Source organism: Quercus robur, chromosome 2 (assembly GCF_932294415.1).
Source record: "Quercus robur chromosome 2, dhQueRobu3.1, whole genome shotgun sequence".
NCBI lineage: Eukaryota > Viridiplantae > Streptophyta > Magnoliopsida > Fagales > Fagaceae > Quercus > Quercus robur.
The window spans coordinates 61,344,612-61,371,694 of record NC_065535.1 but is presented as its reverse complement, the minus strand read 5'-3'; the positions used below and the strand labels follow the sequence as shown (position 1 = coordinate 61,371,694).

At 40.1% G+C, this 27,083-nt stretch overlaps 3 protein-coding genes across 4 annotated transcripts; 2 read left to right on the top strand and 1 right to left on the bottom strand.

The window, feature by feature from the left end:
• Positions 1 to 132: 132 nt before the first annotated feature.
• Positions 133 to 5,116, top strand: LOC126701547 (GDSL esterase/lipase 7-like). Its single transcript, XM_050399716.1, has 5 exons — positions 133 to 364; positions 708 to 829; positions 3,866 to 4,114; positions 4,562 to 4,820; positions 4,902 to 5,116. The coding sequence occupies exons 1-5, from the start codon at positions 133 to 135 to the stop codon at positions 5,114 to 5,116; spliced, it is 1,077 nt and encodes a 358-aa protein (XP_050255673.1).
• LOC126714361 (protein root UVB sensitive 6-like) lies at positions 4,800 to 27,083 on the bottom strand. 2 transcript variants are annotated; one of them, XR_007651589.1, is made up of 14 exons: positions 26,586 to 27,083; positions 25,370 to 25,468; positions 25,080 to 25,193; positions 22,814 to 22,885; positions 22,602 to 22,712; positions 22,402 to 22,521; positions 20,345 to 20,446; positions 20,166 to 20,238; positions 19,900 to 19,983; positions 19,739 to 19,803; positions 19,512 to 19,613; positions 19,224 to 19,409; positions 18,093 to 18,265; positions 4,800 to 5,085 (listed from the first exon to the last, which is right to left on the bottom strand). XR_007651589.1 is itself a non-coding variant. In XM_050414476.1 (13 exons), the coding sequence occupies exons 1-13, from the start codon at positions 26,937 to 26,939 to the stop codon at positions 18,194 to 18,196; spliced, it is 1,554 nt and encodes a 517-aa protein (XP_050270433.1). In that variant the 5' UTR covers positions 26,940 to 27,083; the 3' UTR covers positions 17,669 to 18,193. The 2 variants fall into 2 exon arrangements, 1 of the variants encoding a protein (XP_050270433.1); XM_050414476.1 differs by lacking the exon at positions 4,800 to 5,085 and having other exon boundaries at positions 17,669 to 18,265.
• LOC126714362 (uncharacterized) lies at positions 7,382 to 9,515 on the top strand. Its single transcript, XM_050414478.1, has 2 exons — positions 7,382 to 8,707; positions 8,797 to 9,515. The coding sequence occupies exons 1-2, from the start codon at positions 8,189 to 8,191 to the stop codon at positions 9,493 to 9,495; spliced, it is 1,218 nt and encodes a 405-aa protein (XP_050270435.1). The 5' UTR covers positions 7,382 to 8,188; the 3' UTR covers positions 9,496 to 9,515.

Genomic DNA, 27,083 nt, shown 5'->3' with positions numbered 1-27,083 from the left:
TTCCTGGGATTCCTCACGCAAAAAAAAACCATAAAGAAAAAGCTATATAGCTTCTCATTTGTCTATCTCACCCAGCACATTTCCTCGTATCTTTCTCTAACAACAAAGTATTCCTAGCGAACAACAACAATAATGACTTCAATGCCACTCATTTTCTTGTCCATTTTCCTTCATCTTGGCATTCTGATCCATAGTTCACCATTGGCACCTGCATTATATGTGCTTGGAGATTCCTTGTTTGACAGTGGCAATAACAATATTTTGCCCACCTTGGCTAAGGCAGATTATCTTCCTTATGGTGTGCACTTTGTCAAAGGTGCTACAGGAAGATTCACCAATGGCAGAACTGTTGCAGATTTTATAGGTACTAATTCTACATTGTTTAAGATATATTTGTGATATAGATTTATTGTTTATGTTGTAATGGCCAAAGAGGCCAAGTTATAATAATGTAGACTCAGTTAAGGTTAACCCTATCCCCTATAACACACTAGAGAATATAGTAAAGGTTCCTGTTCTTTCTTGCTTTGGCTTTTACTTAATCTCTTTACAATGTTCTTTTATATATTTTCTCTTTTAGATTTCAACATGGTATGCATGAGAGCATATTGAACAGTTACTAACAACATTGATAAAACATATAACTCATACTATTATTATCAATGCTAAAAGTATTTCTTATGTTCTTTCATTTCTGACCCTTGTAGCTGAATTTATTGGGCTTCCATATTCTCCACCATACATGAGTATATGGAGATCAACACAAGTTACAGGTTTCAACTACGCGTCGGGGTCTTGTGGCATTCTTCCTGAAACTGGAGACCGATTTGTAAGAACTCATTGTGCACTCTTATTTGTTTCTTCTTCTTTGTTTCTTCTTTGTTTTCCTCTTTAGTGTCACTTAAAAATTTAGCAGCCCTTATACTTATTCAAGAATAGAAAATAATAAAATATAATGCGGTTTTGTTATTTCAAAAGTTTTTAATCTGTTGTGTTTGTGTCTTCAAATTAACCCATATTAGATAGACTTTAGGAATGTATAATAAGCCCGAATTTAAGAGGCGTGTTACTGAGACAGGTAAAGCTCATTGTAATTAACCTCATGGTGTGTTTTAATTTGCTTATATTATGTTATAGATTTAATAGAAAATGTATTTAAAAATAAATAAACTGTGTCCTGACCTGACAATTTGTGAAGGAGAATAAATTATTACATAAAAATTGAGACCTTATTCTATTATCAAAACTTTATATACTTTTTAAAGGTTACAATAATGTTTTATTTTATTTTATTTATTTTCTCTTGATTAGAAATCTTGCTTCTTCTGTTTTTTTTTTTTTTATAAAATATTTATTATGGTTTTTCTTATATATGTTCTGAACTATAATAAACATTGATAAAATATGTTTCTTTTCTTTCTTTTTTTTTTAAAGAAATTTGACATATAATAAAGATAATAACTTATTAAATATATTAACAAGAAAATTTCAAAAAAGAAAAACAAAAGACAAAATTCGAATTATATTATAAGTTAAGGAAGGATGGGGTTGTAAGAAGAATTAGTTCAGGTTTTGTCTTTGTTATTGTTTTATTTTCTTGCTCAGTCTTTGATTGCACTGACTGAGAAAAATAAGGTTCTGCGGTCAATTTTTTTAAATTTCTTCTACACCAAACACATGAACCAATCACATGCTCGTCAAATAAAACCCATCAAACTAATAGTAATCAAAGATCAACCTACGTCGGTAGAGTTACAAATATGAAATCTCACAAGCTAAAAGCAATAGGGGAAATATATTTTTTTTTTTAAAAGAGAGAACTTGCATGACCAAAGAAAACCCATAAAATTAAAATTTATAAATAAACTAAATAGAACTCATTACAAATACAACAAGGAGGGAAAAAAGAAAAAAAAAAAAAATATATATATATATATATATATATATATTTATATATATATAAAATAGCATTGGCGCAACAAACCTAAAGAAAATCTACCCTAAACTCAATAGGAATCAATCCTACACCCCTATGCTAATCCAAGTAATTCATTATATAAAAAATCACAATCATCTAAAACCGATTAGCATGTACCCGAATTAATTTGAGACAATTTCATCAAATTTCGACTTAGACTTAAACTGCATCAAGTAATTTTTTTCCCACCTCAATCCAAAGGGCATGAGTCACAATTATGCCAAACTTTACAACAATGGTGTTGTGATCTTTGCTAGAGATATATTAGACATATTAACCTAATAGTATAAGCCCAAACTCATCCTCCTTTTTATGCAAATAAGGCTTGCACATATAAAATGATTGGGCTTGGGTCCATGCCTATTAGGCTAATATATCTCTAACAACATATTAGCCTAATAGTATAGGACCAAGCCCATCATACTTTGTGTACAAATAGGAGACTTGACTTGCACACATTGAATGATTGGGCTTGGACCTATGCTATTAGACTAATATATCTCCAACAATCTTGAAAGAGTTACCAAGGTTAGAGCACTTAGAGAGGGACAAGTTGGGGGCACAAGGGTATAGGAAGTTGATGCCTTCACAGTTTAGTTGGTCTCGAAAAAATTTTGACACCTAGATTAAACGAAAAACCAAAGATTTTGAAAATTTAAAATTGAAGCCAGTAACCAAGGGTGCAAAACTAAACATAACCAAAAATCTGATCAGTTTTGGACTCTGTCAATTAGGTCTTGCATTTTTTATAACTATGGAATATGGTATAGACTTGCAGGTTATATGAAAAATTCTAATTTAGACCCTAAACAATTTATGTAGCAGAATCAATGGATTTATTGCACAAGTTATGACGTAATCCAATAAACATCACAAACAATTTAAATCAACCACAGTGATCAAAAACCACATCAAAAGCAATAATAAAGAAAAGGCACACACATATTTGGTTATAATGTGGAAAACTAACGAAGAACTTTCTCAATGGAAAAATTATTCCTAGGATCCAATTCTTGTAGAAAATTCACCATAGGAAAAATAAAACTATAAATAGTCTAGTCACATGATCTTTGTACAACTAGACTCTATAGAAAAATGCTCCGTTTGCTATCCTAGCTACCACAATAGTCCCAGACCCTCTAGAATCTTCCTAAGTGAATATTCTCCTCCACAAACCATAAGCTCTGCCACTTCAAGAAGTCCTTAAAGATTTAAGGCAACATTTAACTCACTAGAACAATCTCTGATTTCAAGAATGGTTTAAAGCTCAGGTGTATAGGAACACAATGGTTTTACTTGTTTTTGAAACAAAGTACAATGATGAATTCACTGTTTAAGCATAGGAAGAAGGCTTTGACATCTGAACTTTTTAGCATTGGTATGGTATGGTAGATTTTGTTGTCTCTAAAAGTCATAATAAGGTACTTTATATGGTTGCACAAATTAAGGTTAAAATTGAGCAAGAATACTTTTCCTAGCAGAATTCAAAAATAAGAACCTGACGATTTTGCTTGAATGAACGACGAGCAAGTGACTAGAGAAATCTCTGTCACTTAAATTCAATTGGCCATACTACACTCATTTCAAATTTAAATCGGGTCAGATTTGTGTCCATTTTGATGTTCCAAATGTTTAATTTCCAATGAAACAAGTTTTATTCAGAAATTAATTATGGTATAAAAGATTTGAGTGAAAGATCACCAACTCATTGTATTTGAACAAATCAAAACCTCCTTATTTTGAGTAGCTTTTAACCCGCCAACTCAACCGTAAGATAGTTCTATTGATACAACCATTTATTTTTAAAAATAAACAAAGAAGAAGAAGAAATGAAATGAAAAATGCATAATGCTCATTGCTTTATCATATGGTGGTGGTTGTTTGCAGGGAAAATGCTTGAATTTACAAGAGCAGATAGATTTGTTTCAGAGGACAGTTCTGTCAGATTTGCCAAAGCATCTCGAAAGCTCATATGATCTTTCAGAGTACTTGTCAAAGTCTATATTTATATTATCTATAGGCAGTAATGACTACATCAATAACTACCTTCAACCCAATCTGTACAATACAAGCAAACATTACCCTCCACAACCATTTGCTCAACTCCTTGTGGATGCGCTCAGCCAGGCTTTTGAGGTTGTCTCTCTTTCTAAACTTTTTTTTTTTTTTGAGTTGATCTCTCTTTCTAAACTTAACTGGCCATCATTTCTATTATCCATATCAAAGTAATTTGATTTCCATAATTAATTTAATATAGTTTTCTTGCTCATTTAATTAATACATATATATACTAATGGAAAATAAATTTGTTCAACATTTTACATCATGTAAAAGTGGTTTCTCTCTCTCCCCGGATAATTCAATAATTATAACAATAGGAAGAAGGGAATTTGAAAACTAAGTCACAGGAGTTAGAAATATTGATACACGTGTACATGCACGCGCATGCATTAATTGTTTGGCTTAAGATACTTCATCAAATCATAATATGGATGATTTTTTTTCCTTGATTGTTCACAAGCAACAAATTTATCATTCACTCATATGTCTTGCAGTTTTACATAATTTTTCATGAATTCACAGAGGTTATATAGTTTAGGAGCCAGGAAGATAGTAATGTTTGAAATCGGCCCCATTGGATGCATACCATCAATTACAAGGAAAGTACGTAATAAGCACAATGGACAGTGCGTGGAAGAAATAAATCAGATTGTCTCACTTTTTAATCAGGGACTTCCAGCATTGCTAAAAAATTTGACATCCACACTTCAAGGCTCAACCTTTGTTCTTGGCCAAGCTAATTTTCTTGGCTATGATGCAATAAAACATCCATCCAATTATGGTAAAAATAATTTATTTTCTTCTAAGCATTCATAGTTATTGATTTACAAGCAATATAGATAATTTTCTTTATTGTTTACAGGCTTGATAGACTCAGAAACCCCATGTTGCACTACCTGGGAAAATGGGACTTCAGGGTGCATTCCACTATTGCCTCCATGCCCTCATGCATATCAACACTTCTTTTGGGATGCCTTTCATCTTACTGAAACTGTTTATTCTGTCGTAGCAACCCGATGCTTCAATGATGCTTCATTTTGCTCTCCCTTCAACATTAAACAACTCATACAATTGTAAACTACACACATTATATGTGTTAATTGTACTAGCATGACATAATTATTCTAGATTATGTGATTGGTACAATTAAATTAATTTTTTTTAATGTGATAGCTTTAGATATTAATTTTACAAGTTGCAAACCCATGCAATGCGTGAGAAAATGTAATATAATTATTTTATAAGAAGATAATGTAAAATTTGTTGGTTAAATAGTGCATGTGTTATTTAAAAGTATTTTATATTTTTATAACTTTTTATGTAATGGAACACGTAATATATTTTGCATTCAACAACAATATATAATAAATTGTAATATTTTTTTTTTATATAAACGGAGAAAATGTTATTAAAATGATTTTTTTTATAAATATACTATAATCAGTTGACTAATTTAAACATATTCAATAATATTAAAATAAAAATGTACACCCTCATTCATGGAGCACATGTAACATGTTACAATAAGTTTAAGATTTTAGCTTTTTTTTTTTTTTCTTTCCAAAACTACAATCCCAAGCATATAAAGTAAATACAATACATATTCTTATGATTTCATTCAAACCCTAGAAAGTATAATGCCTATATTATTGCAACTTGAATTTTAAAGTAATTTTTATCTCCAAAAAAATTTAAGCTAATCTTTTAATTTTTATCATTTTTATTGCTTTTTGAGGGCCCATATCTCTAATTTCTAATTTCTAATATCTAGTTTGTTTGTATATGTGGTTGCACGATTTTCCTGGCCCAACTTCTGTTGATCAGGCCTTGGCCCAAAGCACAACCCACAATAAATACTTGTAGAGAATGGGTTAAAGAGCTTGGCCTCAGTGAAACTAACAAATCTGATGCATGTAGTGTACTGTTTGCAGAGAGAAATAAGAACGTAAAGAAGGATTCTTCAAGTCTGGTTTTATTTCTTTTGTTCCTCTTACAATTCTGCCGTCCCTCCTTTGAGGGACTTCATTACATTATATATTTCTCTCCTTTTCATCCCAGCCTTACACCTGTTAGTCATCCAAGCATCCACTTGAGCACCTGTCCCATCAGACGCCCTCATCAGACCTTTTGTGAGTTGCAGAGGCCAAGGCGGTACTGTTCAGGGGTCTTTTCCTCATTAATGCGGCCAAGAAGGTGGTTGGGGCGCAATTAATGTGGTGGTAGCCTTCCGTGAGATATTTTGAATTTAATTTGTTTTTTATGTTGGGGAAGGCGAGCTGAAATGGCTGAGTAGAATTTCTCGTCTGGGCTTCGTGATGTCCGAGGAGGAGTTACTCCTCGGACAGGTTTCCTTGACGCTATCGGGGTTGAACAGCGCTTCATATGAGGCTTTTCGTTGGACAGGACGCTCCTCGGACGGGCCTGAGCTTGGAATAGCCCATCATTTTTGGGCCGGGCCCCACAATAGCCCCTCAAAACTGCAGTTTTAACCTCCCTCCGAGGAGAAAAGCGGGGTTTTGATATTTGTGAGTGGAGGGAAATAAGGAGATCGTGGGGTGCGCGTGCGGACCGTTACTTTTGACGCGCCACAATTTACGAGACGTGGTCATTAACTTCTGGAGGCGTTATGTTCCCTTCATCCAACGGCTTGGTGTGAATCGAACGGCCATCGTTTCTTTCTCGTATTTTTAGGCAGGGATGATCTTTTCTCTCTCCTCCCTGCTATATAAGACGTCAGCGGGGCTCAGTTTCTTTTTTCATCTGCATTTCACAAACCCCAGAAGGCTCCAGAGAACTCCAGAGATATACGAACACTTGCGTCCGTTACGCCGCCGTAGCCGTTCTTGTGAAGCGCCTCGTCCAAGAGAGATTCCTAGGCGTCCCCTTGAGCGTCTTGTGAAGGTACCAGTACATTTCGCCTTTCTCTCCGTTTCAATTTCTTCCTCGGACTCTACTTTTCTTTCCAGTCTTTACTTTCATTTCCTCAGTTCAGTTCAGATGGGTAGATTCGAAAAATTAGTAAAAACTCCTGCCGCTATGGAAGCCTTTAGGGCTAAATACCACATTCCCCCGAGGGTTGGGCTGCGGCACTGTCCTCTTGAAGGAATATTGACCGATAGAGTTGAAGGAGAAGTCGTTATCCCCATGATTGCTTTCATAGAGGGAGGGATGACACTTCCCATGCGCAGGATCACAAGGGAATACCTGTCCAACCATAGGTTGACGCCGTATCAGTGTGCCCCAAATATGTTCAAGATATTAGGCTGTGTAGATGTCTTAAGCGAGCGGATGAATCTAGACCTCACTTGGCATGACGTGGCCTATTTGTACGAATGCCATCGCCTTGGGGATGATGGGTATTATCTTAAATCCCGGAACGAGGTCGTTAGGTTGATCTCTTGTCTTCCAGTTTCCAATAAGACCGTGAAGGATGACTTCCTCATTGCTTCTGGGGAGTGGTTCGACGGTATTCACTGTCCAACTCGGGCAGGAAAACCAGGTGCGGCGCTTTTAGGATTGGTCCTTTTTGGGGAAAGGATTTAGTGTTGAGGGATTATTATTATATATATTTTTTTGCTTTCTTTGTAATTGGAAAATTTCATGACCTGACCTCACTTTTCTTGGTTGTTCGCAGAAAAAATTCACGTCGCTCCTCGGATAGACCTTACGAATGTGCCAGCGCTGAATTATCTTCTCAGGTCGGAGATTTACGTTACCGAGGACAGACAGTTGCGTGCGGCCCATTTGGTTTTGGGCTATCAACCTCTGAGCAGGGCTTTCCAAGCAATTGGTCACGCTATAAGGGCGGGCAGTCCGAGGTTGGCTAGGATTGACGTGTCCCGAGACGGGTTCCTAGCTCCACACGATTTGCCACCAGTAGTGCTGCCTGGGGTCAGGAATCCTTACTTAGCGGAGCAGCTTCCTCCGGTAAATGAGCCTGGCGCGGCTGCTCTGATTGAAGAAGAAACTGAATCTTCCCGTCTTTCTCTTGAGGCAGAAATAGACGAGTTTTACTTCGAGGAGGAAATTCAGCAAAATCCTTTAGGGGAGCCTTCCAATCCCGAAGCCGAGCAGGACCGACATTCTGCAGTTGGTGTTCCCCCAATTGTTATCTGCTCGGACGATACCTCAGACGAAGAGGTAGAGCCCATGGCAGGAAAGGGAAAGTCTCTAAAGGAGCTGATGACATCTCGGGGGAAAGGTCAGTCATCACAGGTTCAGCCATCGAAGGGCCCAAGTCCATCAAAGGTCAAAACCCTTCCCCCTGTGGTTCCCCAAGGCGTCTCGGACCTTGGTCTTAAGGTTATCCCGGACCTGAAGAAGAAGAGGCCGGTGGACACGCCAGAGGAAGGCGAGGTGGCTGTCCAGCCGACCAAGCAGCAGAAAACTACACGGGCGCCAAGGAGCAGAAGGGGCACCTCCTCGGACAGCAGGGATGAGGGGAACCTTGCTGAAGTGCGCACTGCCCCTCGTCCATGGGACCCAAAGTTGGAGCTGGATGGGCTCGCCATTCCTTACACTGCTTCGGTCCGAGAGTATAATCGTGGCCGGGCGGGGTACGTGGCGGAGGCCTTAGAGCAGCCCTTACTTCTTCCTAGGGACATGGAGGCTTACAGGCGGTGCACTCAGTCCGAGCTCTTCCTATCCCTTAAGAGGGATCTCGCGCTGGTAAGTAATCTTTTTACTGCTTTGATCATTTACTTGCTCCCGTTAGATTATATACTTTTCTTTTAAGTACGCTCTTGTTTTGTCCGCAGATTACTCAGCAGGTCTTTGTGGCCGAGGAGTTTTGCCGTAGTAGCCGTAATCTGGCTGAGGCTGAGACCCAGGCTCGGACAGAGGTGGAGAAAGCCTTGGGGTCCCTTAGGCATGATCACACTAAACTCACGGCTGAGTTCAAGGATTCGGAGAACCGACGTAAAAGTGCAGAGGCCGGCCTAAAGAGTGCCGAGGATCAGGCGGAGGACCAACGCAAACAACTGTACACGGCTCAGCTTAACCTTAACACCGAGAGGCAGGCAGTGCAGGATCTGAGGACTGCCCTGCAAAAGGTGGAGGATGAACTGAGGCTGGCAAGGGAGGAAGTCCAGCTGATCCGAGAGGCCACGGAGGCCGAGAAGAATGCTGCTCGCCAGCTTGGGGCCGAAGAGACTGAGGCCAGGTTATCTGAGGAGATCCCTGAGGTGTGCAGGGAGTACTGCGACATTTCATGGGCTCATGCTCTCGACGCTGCAGGAGTTCCTGCGGATTCGGCACTAAGATTGCCCGAGAGCATCTTCTATCCTCCGGAGATCCGAGTTAACCCTGATGAAGCCCAAGTCACTTCGGAGCAAGACCTGGCGGTGCCTGATGCCGTACTTGTGCCTGATGTGGCTAAGGATCCTGCCACTGACTCTACCGTTGAGGCTCCTCCTCCTCAGCCCGAGCAGAAAGAAGATCCTCCCGCTGAAGCTTAGCCTTATAGGTTTTCAACCTTAGTGAATAGTTTTTTTTTTTTTTTTTTTTTTTTTTTTTTTTTTTTTTTTTTTTTAATGAGAGTTGTCTTGTTTTTTCATTCTTTTGTAAGGAACTCTCTTTTTAATGTACTCGGAATGTCAATATGAAATGTTCGTTTTGTTTATTAAAAATGTACGTCGATAGCGTTTAAACCTTTATAACGAGGTCGATACAGGCAAACGGTAAAAATGAAAATGGGTTTTTGGGTTGCTCATTTGAGGGTCGAGATGATGCTAGACTGTGCGCATGTATTAAAAGTGATTTACTCTAAATAATGATCTCCCCATCTATCATAAGTAATAATCTCCCCAAAAGTCTATGGTCCGAGGAGCCAGGCAGGACTTAGGTTCAGCTTAAAACTGTGACTTGTCATGAGTAATAATTTCCCCTAGAGCCTGTGGTCCGAGGAGCCATGCAGGACTTAGGTTCTGTTTAAAACTATGAGCTGTCATGAGTAATAACTTCCCCAAAGTCTGTGGTCCGAGGAGCCATGCAGGACTTTGGTTTTGTTTAAAACCTATAAATAGGTGGCTTAAGTAACAATTTTCCCCAAGTCTGTGGTCCGAGGAGCCATGGAGGACTTGGGTTCTGTTTAAAACTTATAAATAATTGTAACGTAGACTGGGAAGCGGCAAATAGTCATGAAAGAGAACATATGCTAAACCATTCTTATTAATAATAATACCTCCTGAGGTTATTTACATTCCATGGTCGAGGTACAGCTTTTTCATCCAAATCCTCCAGGTAGTAGGCGCCTATTCCGGCCACGGATGTGATACGGTAAGGTCCCTCCCAATTGGGCCCCAACTTGCCCCAAGAGGGGTTCTTTGCGCTGCCAAGAATCTTCCTCATCACGAGATCACCTGGACCCAGAGGCCGCAGTTTGACGTTAGCATCATATCCTTGTCTTAGCTTCTGGTGATAATAGGCCATGTGAATCGTGGCCTTTTCCCTTCTTTCTTCGGCTAGGTCCAGACTGCTTCCTAACAACTCATCGTTATCACCTGGGGTAAACGAACTAGACCTTAACGTGGGGAAGTTGTTCTCGATTGGAAGCACTGCCTCTGCCCCGTAAGTCATTGAGAAGGGAGTTTCACCGGTGGAACGCCGCGGCGTTGTCCGATACGTCCATAAGACGTGCGGTAGTTCTTCTACCCACCTCCCCTTTGACTCATCCAGTCTTTTCTTCAACCCGTTCACTATGACCTTGTTCACGGCCTCAACTTGCCCATTTCCCTGGGGGTATGCGGGAGTGGAATATCGATTAATGATCCCAAACTCGCGGCAATACTCCCTAAAATTCTTGCTGTCAAACTGAAGACCATTGTCAGAAATGAGCGTTCTCGGAGTTCCGAAGCGGGTGATAATGTTCTTCCAGATGAATTTCTGGGCGTCCACGTCCCTGATGTTGGCCAAAGGCTCAGCCTCCACCCATTTAGTGAAGTAATCGGTTCCGACTATTATGTATCGCTTGTTCCCCGCAGCCTTGGGGAAAGGTCCGACAATATCAAGACCCCATTGCGCGAACGGCCATGGACTGGAGAGTGGGTTGAGAACCCCTCCGGGTTGGTGGATATTTGGGGCGAATCTTTGGCACTGATCGCATTTCTTAGCGTATTCCTGGGCTTGTCTCTGCATGTTCGGCCACCAGTATCCTTGGGTGAGTGCCCTGTGCGCCAGCGATCTTCCTCCGGTGTGACTTCCACATACTCCCTCATGCAACTCTTCAAGAAGAGACTCGGACTCCTCTGGATGTACGCAGAGCAGGTACGGTCCAGAATATGAGCGCCGATAGAGCTGGTGGTCCTCTGATAGCCAAAAACGAGGAGCCTTTCTACGTATCTTCTCGGCTTCTAGTCTTTCCTCTGGTAGGATCTCATTTTGGAGGAAATTCCTTAGGGGGTCCATCCAACTGGGGCTCTGTCTTATCTGATGGACTTGGGTCGGGTTTCCACTGATGGGACTGGCCTTAACTAGATCTTCGACTAGGATTACTCGTGGCAAATTACGTGCCGAGGACGTGGCAAGAGTGGCCAGCGAGTCTGCATGAGTGTTTACGCTCCTGGAGATATGTGTCAAACTGAAGGATTCAAAGCTCTCCTGTAGCCGTTTGACTTGTCCCAGATACTCTTGCATCCTAGTATCTCGAGCTTCCAGTTCTCCCATCACTTGTCCGACCACTAATCTGGAGTCCGAGAAGGCCTCTATTATTCTTCCACCTAACCTTTGAACCATTGCCATTCCCTGAAGTAAGGCTTCGTATTCGGCTTCATTGTTCGTAGCCGAGAATCCGAGTCGTAATGACTTTTCAATGACAGCGCCGTCTGGCGATATTAAAACTATCCCAACTTCTGATCCTCTCTGGTTGGCCGCACCATCCATGTAGACCTTCCAATGCATGGCTTGCCCGGCCGAAATCGCGCCGACCAGTTTTCCGCACAGATCTTTCTTCTTAGTCACCGTTTCTATAGAGGGCTCAGCAAATTCTGCTACCAAGTCCGCGAGGACCTGTCCTTTGATGGAGGGTCTGGGCATATATTTAATATCAAAAGCCCCCAGAAGAGCACTCCACATGGCGATCCTTCCTGTGTAGTCCGCACTTTGAAGCACGGCTCGAAGTGGAAGCTGAGTCAGGACGATGACCGTGTGCGCCTGAAAGTAATGAGGAAGCTTCCGGGTTGCATGCACTATCGCCAAAATTGCCTTCTCTAAGGGTAGGTATCGCACCTCGGCTTCATGTAGTGACCTGCTCACATAGTACACCGGCCGCTGTACCCCATTGTCATCCCGTATTAGTACCAGGCTTACGGCGTGGGGAGCTACGGCGATGTAGGCAAACAGCACCTCGTCTGCCTCAGGACTGGACATGATGGGTGGTCGGGACAGGTAGTCTTTAAGCTGCTGGAAAGCCTGAACGCAATCCTCCGACCATTTGAACTCCTTCCACTTGTTCAGCAGGAGGTAAAAAGGCCGACATCGATCCGCCGATCGTGATATGAACCGGCTTAACGCCGCAATCATGCCAGTGAGCTTCTGCACTTCCTTCGGGTTCCGAGGAGTCTGTAGGCTGTTAATGGCTTTGATTTGGTCAGGACTTACTTCTATTCCCCTGTGGGTGACCATGTACCCTAGGAATTTCCCAGACCCGACTCCGAACGAGCATTTGGAGGCATTTAGCCGCAAGCGATGCTCCCTCAAGATAGCGAAGATGGTTCCAAGGTCTTTCACGTGTTCGGACACCCTTTTGCTCTTCACGACCATATCATCTATATACACCTCAATGATTTTGCCCAGTTGTGGCTCGAACATCCGAGTCATCATCCTTTGGTATGTCGAACCCGCATTCTTTAGCCCAAAAGGCATCACCTTATAATGATAATTTCCGATGGGCGTCATGAAAGCCGTTTTCTCTTGGTCCTCTAGCGCAAGGGGTATCTGATGATAGCCTTGGAAGGCGTCCAGGAAACTCATTCGAGGGTGCCCCACGGTTGCGTCCACCAATCGGTCAATTTTGGGTAGGGGGAAGGGGTCCTTGGGGCACGCCTTGTTCAGGTCCGTGAAGTCTACGCAGACCCTCCACTTCCCCGTCTTCTTCCTTACCACCACTGTGTTTGCCAACCATTCGGGATAAAAGATCTCTTTGATAGCCCCTGCCCTTTTTAATTTTGCCACCTCGTCTCTCACGGCACTAGCGTGCTCCTTTGAAGGGCGTCGGGGTGGCTGCTTCCTCGGAGTAGAAGAGGGGTTGACGTTCAAGTGGTGACAAATAAGGCTGGGCTCGACTCCCGGGGCATCGTAGGCGTCCCAAGCGAATACATCGACGTTTTCTTTGAGAAATCTGACCAGTTCCTCCTTTTCTTGAGAGGGCAATTCGGAGCCGACCTGAAAGAACTTCTCCGGGTCATCGCTGACAGCAATCTTATCTAGGCCTTCACACCTCATCTCCTCGGCCAGCCCCTCGTTATGCTTCACCGAGGAGGCTGGTTGCTATAAGCTTTTTGAGTCCGAGGTCTCGACCAAGGGCCGATGTAAAACGGCGGCCACCACACACTTCCTGGCCACGGCCTGATCTCCTCGGATCTCTTCTACTCGTCCTTGGGATGGGTATTTCACTTTCTGGTGAAGTGTGGAGGTGACGGCCTCTAGGCTGTGGATCCATGGCCTTGCAACTATCGCAGTGTAGGGTGAATAAGCGTCGACCATGATAAAATTCACCTCCACCACTTCCGCCCCGGTCTGTACGGGCAGTCGGATTAGCCCCTTTGGCGTGACAAGCTTCCCCTCAAAGCTGAGGAGGGGGGAATTATAAGCTGTTAAATCTTCTGGTGTCAAGTTTAGCCCCTTGTATAAGTCGGGGTACATTATCTCCACCGCACTTCCCGAATCTACTAACACCCTTTTAACATCAAAACCCCCAATCCGCAAGGTGACCACCAAGGCATCATCGTGAGGTTGAATTGTTCCTTCTTTATCCTCATCCGAGAATCCCAGTATCAAAGAGCTTCCCTTTTTTAACCTCTTGGGTTCTCTTTGCCTGCCCATGTAGGGGAAATGATCCACGGCTAATACCCTTGGGATGGGCGGCCCAGTTCTTCCTGGTGCAGCGAGGATGACATGTATCGTCCCGGTGGGGGGTCTTAAAGACACGTCCCTTCGAGGCTCTTGCGCTGCTTGGCCGGGGTGGCCGCTTGATGGGTGCAGCAGGTGACGTAGCCTTCCTTCTCGGACCAATTGATCTAGGTGATTCCACAGACTCCTGCAGTCCTCAGTAGTATGCCCGTGGTCTTGATGATATTGGCAGTACAGGTTCTGATTACGATTGGCAGGGTCTCCAGCCATCTTTCCCAGCCATCTGAAATAGGGTTCATCCCTTATTTTCTCCAATACTTGTTGTACTGGCTCTCTGAATACGGTATTCACTGTTTGCGGGGTGCTCTGCCCAGCCTGTCGCGGAAAGTCTCTCCTCGGCTGACCAGGATTGTGACGTTCCATTCTGAAGTCATTTGTCTTAAAGGGGACGACCTTTTCCTTGCCCTTCCCTTGCAGCTGATCCTCCTCCACTCTTTTGTACTTGTCGATCCTATCCATCAGCTGTTGGACGTCAGTGGCTGGTTTCCCGGTGAGGGATTTCCTTAAGCCATGCGCGGTGGGGAGGCCACTGGTGAACGTGCTGATGGCAATGTTATCATGGTTGTCATCTAAATCGTTATACACCTCCCAATACCTATCCGAATACGCTTTCAGGGTTTCTCCTTCATGCATGGACAAGGACAGCAGCGAACTGAGAGGTCGAGGGACTCTAGTGTTTGTAATGAAACGGGAGCAAAAAGCTTGGGTGAGCTGCTTGTAGGAGCCCACGGAGTTTGTCTTCAGGTTGTTGAACCATCTCATCGCCATCGATCCCAAGCTTGAAGGGAAGATTTTGCACATCAGGGCCTCGTTTTGCGAGTAAATTGCCATCTTTTGATTAAACTGACTCACGTGCTCCACCGGGTCTGCTTTGCCGTGATAAATGGCGAACGCCGGTTGGTTGAAGCGTCTTGGCATCTTAGCCCCTTCGATTCTATTCGTGAAGGGTGATCTTGAAACCTGGTCCAACGCCTTCTTCATGGCGTCGCTCCCCGAACCTTTGCTGGGTGGGCTCTCATACTTCCGTACCGGGCGAGGTTCCTTTACGTAAGAAAAGGTCTCGCTTGGGGGGGTCCTTGACCTTCGTCTGTAGCTTATATCCTCCGCATTAGAAGACTCACCTGAGTCAGAGGGAGATCGTCTTCGTTGTACACGTCGTAACTTCCTTTTTAAGTCATCTATCTCCCGCTGCATGGCCTGGTGACTATTTCGCCTCTGAGACACATGACTTCCTGTCTGAGTGTGACTCTGGCTAGTCCGGGTGGTATGCGCACTCCCCTCACGATTCCCCCTGCCGCCTGGGTTGGTTGGATTATTCTGTCTCTGGGACTCGGCGGGTTGTGTTCGTTGGGAGTTGGCTTGGTGAGGATCCTCCTGGTGCGGATCTAGTTCTTCCATGCTCGACTGTTGCACTAGCTGATGCCCTAGCTCTTCCCACAGACGGCGCCAATTGTGGTTGCACGATTTTCCTGGCCCAACTTCTGTTGATCAGGCCTTGGCCCAAAGCACAACCCACAATAAATACTTGTAGAGAATGGGTTAAAGAGCTTGGCCTCAGTGAAACTAACAAATCTGATGCATGTAGTGTACTGTTTGCAGAGAGAAATAAGAACGTAAAGAAAGATTCTTCAAGTCTGGTTTTATTTCTTTTGTTCCTCTTACAATTCTGCCGTCCCTCCTTTGAGGGACTTCATTACATTATATATTTCTCTCCTTTTCATCCCAGCCTTACACCTGTTAGTCATCCAAGCATCCACTTGAGCACCTGTCCCATCAGACGCCCTCATCAGACCTTTTGTGAGTTGCAGAGGCCAAGGCGGTACTGTTCAGGGGTCTTTTCCTCATTAATGCGGCCAAGAGGGTGGTTGGGGCGCAATTAATGTGGTGGTAGCCTTCCGTGAGATATTTTGAATTTAATTTGTTTTTTATGTTGGGGAAGGCGAGCTGAAATGGCTGAGCAGAATTTCTCGTCTGGGCTTCGTGATGTCCGAGGAGGAGTTACTCCTCGGACAGGTTTCCTTGACGCTATCGGGGTTGAACAGCGCTTCATATGAGGCTTTTCGTTGGACAGGACGCTCCTCGGACGGGCCTGAGCTTGGAATAGCCCATCATTTTTGGGCCGGGCCCCACAGTATATTTTAGCCAAAAACTTAAGAGTGGCTCAAATAGAATAAAATTTCATACTTTTCAACCCAAAAATTAAGGAAAAAAAGAGAGTTTTGAGCCAAAAACTTAAGAGTGGCTCAAATAGAATAAAATTTCATACATTTCAACCCAAAAATTAAGGAAAAAAAGAGAGAGTTTTGAGCCAAAAACTTAAGAGTGGCTCAAATAGAATAAAATTTCATACATTTCAACCCAAAAATTAAGAAAAAAAAAAGTGAGATATTTTTGAGCCAAAAACTGAGAAGGGAACTTACAAAAAGAATCAATTTAAGGTCCAATTAGTCTAAAATTAACTGAAGTGGACCGAAATAGACCAAAATCGACCGAAGTGGACTGAAATAAACTGAATGGGACCGAATTGGACCTAATTGGACCTAATGGGACCAAAATGGACCTACATTGGACCGAAATACACTGAATAGGATAAGTGGACCAAATAAACCAAATGAGACCGAATTGGACCAAAATAGACCAAAGTGACTCAACAGGAGTGTAGCATAATACATGTTACTCTTCAAATTTTAGATATTAAATAGATACATTTTTACCATATTGACAATAGATAAGAATGTCTCATGGTCCCAAGCCAAGAAAAGAAGTAAAATGAGATCACTCACATGTAAACCATCATAAACAATACCAACTACCAGGTCAAAATCTTATGGCAAATGTTTTATTGCTATTGTAACTTTTACTACAAATATTTATACAATTCCACCCGCACAACCTGATCACTGGGAGTTGGGACAATGGACCACCCTATGTTGGTGGAGGTTAATGTATGCCCAACCTTGTGCAACTAGAATTAGCAACTAATCTTTTATATTTCTTGCTTGATCATTTGTATAATTTAATTTTAATTTCTCATTCTCATCGTTAACTTGTGCATTTCTCAATAAGTCCTATTAAGTTAGGCATTACCAAACCCATTCTTTCTCCCCCGAAGTCAAATATTTTGCCTTATGTGATTTCTAATTGGTAATCACCTCGAGCTGTAAAAAAGCTGGTTTCTGCTCAACTCAGTTGAGTTATTAGCTGCCAACTCATGGCTTTTTGCATATTGGTAATATCTTGAAAACCCTATTGGCTCTTTTTTTTTTCTATGAAAACCCATTAGAAAATAAAGCAGTGATGCACTATTGAGTATTGGCTAATGCCTTTGCATTGAGCTTCTGTGCGTGCATGACTAGAGAATCCTGACATGAGTTTAAAATTTTGAGCTATTTTTCATTAAGCAATAGGGATACAGTATGTCCCCACCTACATTGTTCTTTGTTCTTTTCAACCTCAATGCTCAACCAAGCTTTTAACATATTCTCAATAATCCCCTGTGCAATATGAGCAAATAAAAATTTATTGATTGACAGGAAAAATTCAACTGCACAGGAGTGGGAGCTTTGTGCACTAGATACAACATGGAAAATTCAAACTATTCTGTAAACACAAACACGACGACACAAGAAGACAAAAAAAAATATGAAAAGAAAAAACTCAAAACCCCAAAACATAAAAGAAAACCCCACTGATAAGAGAAAAAGAAAAACAACCCAAATCTATGTGCAACTATTGTATGAAACTTCATGCCTAACAGCACATCCCTTATAACTGAAGACTGCACCGTGCCATCTTCAAGCGTGTTTCACCATGCAGAGGGTGCAAACTGCAAAGTATTTTTGCACTGTAACACAGACTGACCATCTTAATAAGCCCATGGTTCCAATGGTCCTATTGGTTTAGTGCTAGCCCTTTTTGTCATACATACCTCTTTGTCTGCGGTGTCTGAGGCAGTACAAGTGCTTGGCGTTGTTGAGCACCTTATAAGTCAAACCCCAGTTTGCATACAGATGAAAAAGTATGAGCATGTCATCCCAATTTATCACTTGCACAGAGCCTAGCTCGGCCAGGATTAAGAAGTGATTCTGACATCTTCCACCCCTAACAAAAAAGGAAAAAGCCAAAATGTATTTTAGAAAGAATGTATCATAACCCATAATCAGTGAATCATCATAACTACATTTGGGTTGGTGAATGAAACATGAGTCTAAATAAAAAATAAATAAATAAAATAAAAAAAAATAAAAAAAAACATATAACAATAGACTTCATTCTAACAACTGCTTAATTCCTGTCAAGATAAAGCCTTCCAAAAGTAAGAATTCAGAGCTAAGGTCAGGTGCTTTTAGACAACTTCCAAGATAATTACTGAAATAGTATCCAATAGCCTGTACCACTAAAACCATTCTTTTGTTCAGAATTTTGGATACAATTCCATCTTGTTAAATTACATTATATAGGAGTAGGACAGGTATCTAATGGGACCACCTCTCATGCAAAATTGCTTGCAACCACAACCATACTGTACTGAATACAAATATCACAATGCAGGAAAAACTTTTGCAAATTTTTTAGCAAAAAATAGGCCCAACACTACGTTGTTTCAGAATGTAATTTATAGCACAAAGTTTCATTGTAAGAGTAAAACACACTACAGATTGACAAGTAAATAGCAGCATTGAACTCAAGTGAGCACCATCAAGTGGTTGTCAAACATTCTCAAGGCTTCATAGTACCTCCTGTGCAAGTGATTGAGTATAAGCCCCTCCAGGATGGAAGGGTGATTAAGAGTGTAGATGATCCAGTGTTGGGAGTCTAGCCCTTCATTTTTTGTTTTTCACACTAGCACAATTAAGTAGGCATTGCCTTGAAGGAGGCCTATTAAACTCCAGTAAATTTCTCACTTCTCTAAATTTCTTGTAACTGGTAAGCCAACCACTTCAAAAGCACCTCAAGCATAAGCCCAAAGGATGCATACACAAAGCTCAAAGCTAACAATACTGCACAGTGACACACACTTCTCTGAGGGAAAAAAAAAAGACAGTTGATTTCCACCTACCTGCTCTGCAGCTTTGCTCTTGAAAATCCCATATGATTTTGAGACCATCTTACATGACTCTGACATATGAGCCTCAAGATCAGTAGTTGTCAACACAATATCTGAATAGTTATTATACTCCCTCTGCTTCTGAGAACTAGATTGACTCTCATTTGATGATTGTACAAAATGCAGAAGCACATGAGCCTGTTATACAAGGTTAACTAAATCTTAAACACAAAACATATGAGGAAAAAAAACTCATGGTTAGTGTAACCAGTACAAACAAAGATGAGTGAGAAATCTCACATGGAATGCTGCTTTTAGAATGTCATCTGACTTTGCCTGATCTTTGAGCAATGCATATACTTTACCTTTTGATGGATTATATGTCACAATATATCTCTCTTTCTGTCACCAATCAAGAGGACATAATGAATACATACAAGAGAGACAGAGCTAATTAAGCAAAAGAAACTACTTAATCCATGAGAGCAATTTCCTTGAAATTTGTTTCTTCCCAAAAAGGAAATTACCTCGAAGAGAGGCTCTATGGCAAGATATTCACCTGGGTCTTGGAAAGCATCATTAAATCTTGGCCCTGCCAAACAATTGCAAAAAAATTCAGATTGAACTCCCAGGAATAAGAGGACCAAAATCAAGGGGGAAATCTTGCAATATGGTTCCTCTCACATACCAAGAACAACAGGCCTATCTTTCAACCATGGAAAACTGAATATGTTTTCGTTCAAGTTCCCCTCCCGCAATGAGGGGACTCGTCCTGCAAATAGAAAGAAAGAATGATTAAGTCATTACACATTATAATATACACTTCTCATGCTTATATAGGGGACTAGTCTGAATCATTTAGGATACCATGAAGAGACCATCAGATATACTTAAAAAGAAAAAAGGAGGAAAAATTCTGCCTCTAAAGTAGGCCACTTATGGTGAGTTAGGAACCTGTCTTAAGGAATGAATCAACTGCCACAGTGAATCTTGCTCGGTTCAATGTGTGCAACTCTACAGACTTAACCTGCAGGAAAACATAAGTGAAATTAGCCTTGACTAATTCAACTTACACAAACACAAGGGACGTGAAGAAGCTCTAATAAACATTGTATCCTTCTAACCAATCTAACCTCTTGGTAAGAACTGAAGACATATCCACACGAAAGTAAAGCAAACGTAGTAACCAAGGACGGATTTCTTCTTGAGATCATTATGCTCATCGCAGTTCCCAGCTTCACAAGACAAAATTTTTACTAGCAGAAATTAGAATGGAGGAGAAGAAATTAGTACATACTAGCAGCACACATATGATACAGGCCTACTTTTCCAGCTTACCGTTGACAGTTTGACACTGTCACATTTAGTCATGAATGATATCATTTACATAAAAATGCTAACATATATGTCCATATCGTTTACTCCTCTTGTCCCCCAATATAAATTTTTTGAAATGGCATGACAACTACTGAAAAGGTAAAAATATAGTAATCTTCTTAATGTCCTAATAAAAAAATTCTAATCAGAATTTTTTTAATGGTAAATTACACGTGTTCCCATGGGTTTTGAACCAATGAACTCACCCTCTTCCCACACTTGTGAGAGGAGGAAGTGCCTTTTGAGATTGGGCTCATTGGCAAAATGGCATTTACTTTATATTGAAGGTGACACAACTTCTGATAAGAACCTTGTTTTGCCTTTTTTTTTTTTTTTTTTGGGGGGGGGGGGGGGGGTGTTGTTGTGGGGAGATGAGAATAATATAGGGAACTGAAGTTCCACTTTTGGAAAGTTTCATATATTGATCAACCTGAAAAATAATAGGTTAGCATCTATTGTGGGATGGAAGCATATGATTTCTATAATGCCAGAGGCATATGATCAATGCAAGCTTTGTTCATTCTGTATTTCCACACAACACGACACACACACAAAGTTTAGTTTAAGTTACAATTAGTATAATTCTAATAAGTATTCTGTGACTTGATAAATTTTCATTAGATGAGTATTATGACAAAACAACTGTTTCCATCAAGATGATCAAAGATTAAGACTACCTCATATATAAAATGTTCATATCTTTATATTTTATTAGATACAAATTACATGGCTTGATGAATTGGATGATAAATAACATTTGATGGATACAAAATTTGGTGTGTGTGGGTGTTAAGCAAAAAGTGATCATGCAACTTGATGGTGGATGACGTAGGACAGAAGCTGCGATGGGCTTCGATACCAATTTGATGCAAGATTTTTAAGAAATTCAACACTAAATTAGGTTCTTTGTGAGCTGTTAGACTTAAAAGATCCTTGAATGGGTCAAGGTTACAAAAGGTTTGGGTGGATCACAAAAAATTGAATCTTGAAGGAACTCAATGGCATTTTGTTGTTCAAAACTTTAAATTAGATGAAAAAAAAAAAAGGAAAGATAAACCCTAGATAATCCATACCTTAAAGCTTAAGAAAAGCTGCTAGAATTTTATTTGATTATAGTCTGAATCTTTAAAGCTTACATAAAAGCCTTTATATAAACTATTCCTAATTATTGTAAAACAAAGAAGAAAAATAACAGTTAAACTAAGTAGGAAAGACAAAGAGAACTCCAAAAGCTATATAACCTAGATCACAACAAAATAAGACTTGATTCAACTTAGACTAGCTAATCAAGATCAAAAGAGTTATAAGTATTCGAAGTGGGGCTGACAATAACATTCCCTATCAGTGGTATTGTCAAAATGACAATCCAGCTAAAAGTTATTAAATGGTATAACATAACTAAGAGTTACGTCCAGTGTAATTTGAACCTAATCTATATAGTCATATGCCAAGGTACTTATCAAAACAATCTATGCCAAGATAATAAACTGAAATTCAGACTCAATTTCTCCCCCACCCCCCCTTGATATTCTCAAAAAAAAAAAAAAAAAAAAATTTCCCCCTCTTGAACCCATTAATTGAAAAACAAAATCTAAGCTCCTTTCTGTTGAAAGGCAAAAAAAGGTTATGGCCGCCAATAATTGAATGTTGTAACAAGGAAAAGAGTACTTATGTTAGACGTAATGGTGTCAAAACAGTGTTTTGGGCCCACAAACCCATGTCACTATAAATTTCATTTGATAGACCCATCTCACATTCCTAGTTATATAGATATCATAATGCAAAACTAGAAAGAGGAGTTTAATAAGCATACGAGATCTGCAACATTCCCAACACATTCTCCTTTAGCAGTTACATCCCCGATGTTTTCTCCTATGGCAAAGGCTTTGTAAATTGCTGTACGAGTTGATGTTGATGTTACAGCAGCCACACTCTGAAAGCAAATGGTAAAGAATATGAGAGCTCACAACTGACATGGCCATGATAGATTGTGTAATGAAAAAACCATCAAACCTTTACTACGTTAGCAGCACAAGCCAAAGGAAGAAAAAGGTGTGGCACGGCTGCAGTTGCCAACTCCACACCAAGACCCAACTCCATAAAGAGATCACTCGCAAATCGTAGCTGTAACACATAATTTTGGGGAGATGGGAGGTATTATAAGCTGTGAGATGTCAGGTTGAAAATTGGACTGCCAAGTTGAACAAAACAGCTATTAATTATACCTGTTTTAAATCATAATCAAACTTCTTTCCTTGGCGGGCAAAAAGCATTTTCCCAACACGACCAGCACCATCCTATAAATAATGAAAATTTACCTTCATGAACACATTGCGAATTTTCCAATAAGACCACAATCAATCTCAACAAGAAGGGCTTGAAAGTAATTAAATAAAGCAAGACAGGGAACTAAATTGCAGTCAAAATGGAAACCTTTCCGGTACTGCTTCCTAAAATATTCTAAATGCAATTGGCTGTCAGCATAAAGTGTAAATTACCAGTAGTCTCCAGCATAAAGAATTTTTATTCCTCAACGTAGATGAGTAATATTTTGGGAATAGTAACAGTGGAACACTCAAATGACAAGCTACTGTAACAAAAAGAAGCCCATTGACAGATAATGTTCATTTTCTAATGATATAAATAAGAACATTATGATAGTATGACACAGAACCCAAGCAGGAAAAAAAAGAGAGTAGAGAAGCCTATAGACATACAATGCAACAGACTTATATTTCAAACATGAACAGTACATAACATGGCTTATTATCCAACTGAAAACTATATATAGCAGCAGTTCCTCATTTCTAGAACTTTAGACACATTATAATAAAACAGCCATATTCCATTAGAGTCTTTAATTTCCTTGAAAAATGCACCCTTGTGGAGTGGACTACTCAGCTCAACAAAGGCTTGCTTCCAAATATTCAGGGTTGGCTACCAAGAAGCTTCAATGGCATTTATCTCTATCTAGAGCCAAACTCTCCAAATCACATAGCTCTCCTAACTGTGTCTACTCAATACTCATGTCCTCATTGACCTTGTTTCCTTCATTTACCTTCAATCATGGCACACCTATACACTTGTGCAAGAACAGGTCTTCATTGCATATGGGCAAACCAATCAGATACATGTCAATAGAACTAGTTAAATAGTTCACTGAAAGCATGAGATGTGATACTAAATGCCCTTGGTTAAAAAACAACAACAAAGCCTTAGTCCTAATTTTTTTGGGGTTAGCTATGAATCCTCAATAGATTAGTCAAGGTCGACGCCACATGTATTCTTTTCCTCCATTTTATTCTATTTGAAATCATACTCTCTGTCACTTTCTTAATTGACATGTCCTTTTATACCACTTCTATTAATGTTATTTCGTCTTCCCCTAACCTTTTTTTTTCTTGACTTGAATCAACTCACTCTTTCATATAGGTGCATTAGTCGTTCTCCTTTAAATTTGACCAAAGCATCTTAAGCAGCTCTCCCTCATCTTTTCATCAATAGGGGTCACCCCTATCTTTAAGTAGATTTCTTCATTTGAAATCCTATATTTCCGTGTATTTCCACTTATCCATCTTAACATTCTCATCATTTTATTAATGTTACTTCTTATCAGCCCAACATGTAGTACCATAGAGCATAGAGGGTCTTATAGGCTTATAGCAATCTTATAAAATTTTCCCTTTAACTTGAAATGTACTCTGATCTCACAATGCCACAATACTCTTGATATGCTTTTCCATCGACCCCACTCTTACCCTATGATTCACATTTTCTTTAATCTCTCCATCTTTAAGAATTATTAATCCAAGATATTGGAAACTCTCTCTTTAGTATCTCTTGACCATCAAGTCTTACCCTCTTTAGGAACCCTTTCATATACTTTCTCCAGGTCAATAAAGACCATAAGAAGATCTTTTCAGGCCTCTTTATATTTTTCAATTAGATGTCTATGTCAGAAAATAGCTTTCATGGTAGATTGTCCAATCATAAGCCTTGTGTATTCATTGTGTAGATGGTGTTTTCTATATATGCTTTTGGTGAGATTTTGATGTATATGAGGTGAACTTATTTTGTTTGAGTTGTGGTTTTTGCCCAGTATGTGCTGTAGTGGTAGGTGTGACCTCCAGGGTATTTGAGTTGTTTCATTTCTGTCAGAGTTGTGTTTACAACTCAGTAGGTTTGTAACTGTGTCTTGATTAATGAAATTTCTCATTCACTAAAAAAAAAGCATAAATAAAGATCCTCCAACGCATCGAATTCAGTTGTACTTCAAAGAATGAAACTCTTGGTAAATAGTGCATATATCAGATGTCATGTCATACATCCAATGGTAACATGCCATTTAAGATAGTTTGAGCCACTTATTTGCATGTGAACTTCAATATGGGTCATGCATACTATCTTGCGAAACTAGTACACAGGAAAACTTGTAGCTTTATTCATTATGAAAAATGGATACTATCTTGTGAAATGTAACATTGTGTTCACCTTGAGAATCCAGTTAGTAGCAACAGCGCCAGGAGTTGCTTGGTTTCTAGAGACTCCAACTGAACTCAAAAGAGTTTGTGTCGCGAAAACACCCATTGCTCCACCGAAGAAATGCTACAATGAATAATGATAATCATTAGTACAGCATTTAAGAGCACCAAAATTCTTGAATCCCCACTGGCTGGTATTAAAACATGAAGTGTTGCATGTTCCAGTTCTTTTTATTTAATATCTAGTTCCCCATTCCCGCATGAGTCCACCATCATTCCAATGTTTCACTGAAAAATTACCTTCAAAGCTCTCCACTTCATAAACGGAACATACGAAGGAGAGACACTATCAGGGAAACCTTCTGGAACCACATAGGATCTTAAAAATGACATCAAATCCTGCACCAAAAGCAAAGAAATAAAATTCAACAGATGCACCACATCACAAAGTCTCCATTCTAGTGCGTTTAATAATTATAGCACACCAAACATCCATTCTTTCCTTCAAATTTTCTTCATTAAATAGGTTCACGATTTGACTTTGATCATTATGGACCAGTATCAAGATCTAATCCTCGACATGGAAACCTAATTTTAACTAACAATGAAAACCGCTGCTTTAGTGAGATTATAGGAGCAATGAACATCATAAGTGGATATCTAGCAACATTTTTAAGTTTTATTATTTTTTGATAGGTAAGAATTCAATTTTATTGATAAAGAAAGAAAAAACTTGTGCTCACGATGATGAACACAAATGGACCAAGCAAAAAGAGTACAAACAAATAAAGATTTTAATTGATCCAAAGAGCATTCAATATCCTCAAACAAACAGCGATTCCGCTCCTTCCAAACATTCCACATCAAACAACCCAGCACCAAGTTCCACACATCCAAGCCATGCTTCCCAAAACGATTCTTAATTTCTTATAAAACCAATCCTAGAGTCAATAAGTTTCTTTATTTATTTATTTTAATATATATACTTTTACAGATATAGTAAGACTTGAACCAGTGGCGTCCATTTTATGATGATTGCTTCTATCCATCAGGTCAAAACACCAATACCAATAAATAGGCTTGCGTCGATGAGTTTGATCATTACGGATGGATAATCAAAATCGTTTTCTATACATGCAAAACTAATTTTAACTAACAATGAAAACTACTCCATTATATAAGCATGGACATCATAATGGGATATTTAGTAACCATTCTTAATTTATAACTACAATTCATGAAGTCAGTAAGCTATATTTACATAGAGTTGGGTTTAAATTACATTTGGTTTAACTTTAAGCAATGTTACACCACTCAGTATTTATTAATTGAATGTGAATTTTAACAAATCCACCATTAGATTACATTAGTTTCGTATATTCTCTATTCTTGCAAAATTTCAAGATGATAAAATATCAATAGCCATATTTCATCGATGAATGGTTTAAATTCAAGTTTTTATAGTTTATACATCGAATGGTAAATAATATTTGATTGGCATAATATAGAAGTGAACCTCATGAGGAGGTTGAGGAGTGTTCAGAGTGAGGGCGCGAATGGAGGCTTTGTTGAAGGTTCCAGAGGGTGCGTCTTTTTCTGCCACGTAGTTCCATCTGCGGCCGTCGATTTCCTCGGAGCAAATCAACCTCAAGCTCGAATTCACATACTCCTCCTCCACCAAACCTAGACTCGACCTCCGATTCTCCGCCGAGTCAAGTAAAGAAAGCGGCGGTGGTGTCTCTGGCTCTGTTGAATTTGAATTGGAAGAAGCGAGATTCGCGCTTATACGCAGCGTTTCGCGGACGAGGAGAGTCTGCGCCGTTGAGTTCGTTTGGGATTGCTTCAATTTGATCGGAGGAGGAGTCGCCATTGTAAAATGAGTCTGTGTCAGTGTGTGTATGTGTTTTTGGTTTATTGTTAGTTTACACGGTTTGATTTGAAGGAAATGAGAGAAACAAAAAGAGGCATTGGTTGTAACGGTTTGATTTGCGTTTCGTTACTGCACACTTTTACT

Bases quoted from the DNA above. Each gene is read 5' to 3' on its own strand.
- LOC126701547 (XM_050399716.1), top strand. From the start codon at position 133: ATGACTTCAATGCCACTCATTTTCTTGTCCATTTTCCTTCATCTTGGC. The intron at 365-707 runs GTACTAATTCTA...TGACCCTTGTAG, and splicing joins AACTGTTGCAGATTTTATAG to CTGAATTTATTGGGCTTCCA. The intron at 4,115-4,561 runs GTTGTCTCTCTT...ATGAATTCACAG, and splicing joins CGCTCAGCCAGGCTTTTGAG to AGGTTATATAGTTTAGGAGC.
- LOC126714362 (XM_050414478.1), top strand. From the start codon at position 8,189: ATGGCAGGAAAGGGAAAGTCTCTAAAGGAGCTGATGACATCTCGGGGG. The intron at 8,708-8,796 runs GTAAGTAATCTT...TTTTGTCCGCAG, and splicing joins TTAAGAGGGATCTCGCGCTG to ATTACTCAGCAGGTCTTTGT.
- LOC126714361 (XM_050414476.1), bottom strand. From the start codon at position 26,939: ATGGCGACTCCTCCTCCGATCAAATTGAAGCAATCCCAAACGAACTCA. The intron at 19,410-19,511 runs GTGAGATTTCTC...CTTGTATAACAG, and splicing joins TTCTAAAAGCAGCATTCCAT to GCTCATGTGCTTCTGCATTT. The intron at 18,266-19,223 runs GTAGGTGGAAAT...CTTTTTTGTTAG, and splicing joins AGAGCAAAGCTGCAGAGCAG to GGGTGGAAGATGTCAGAATC.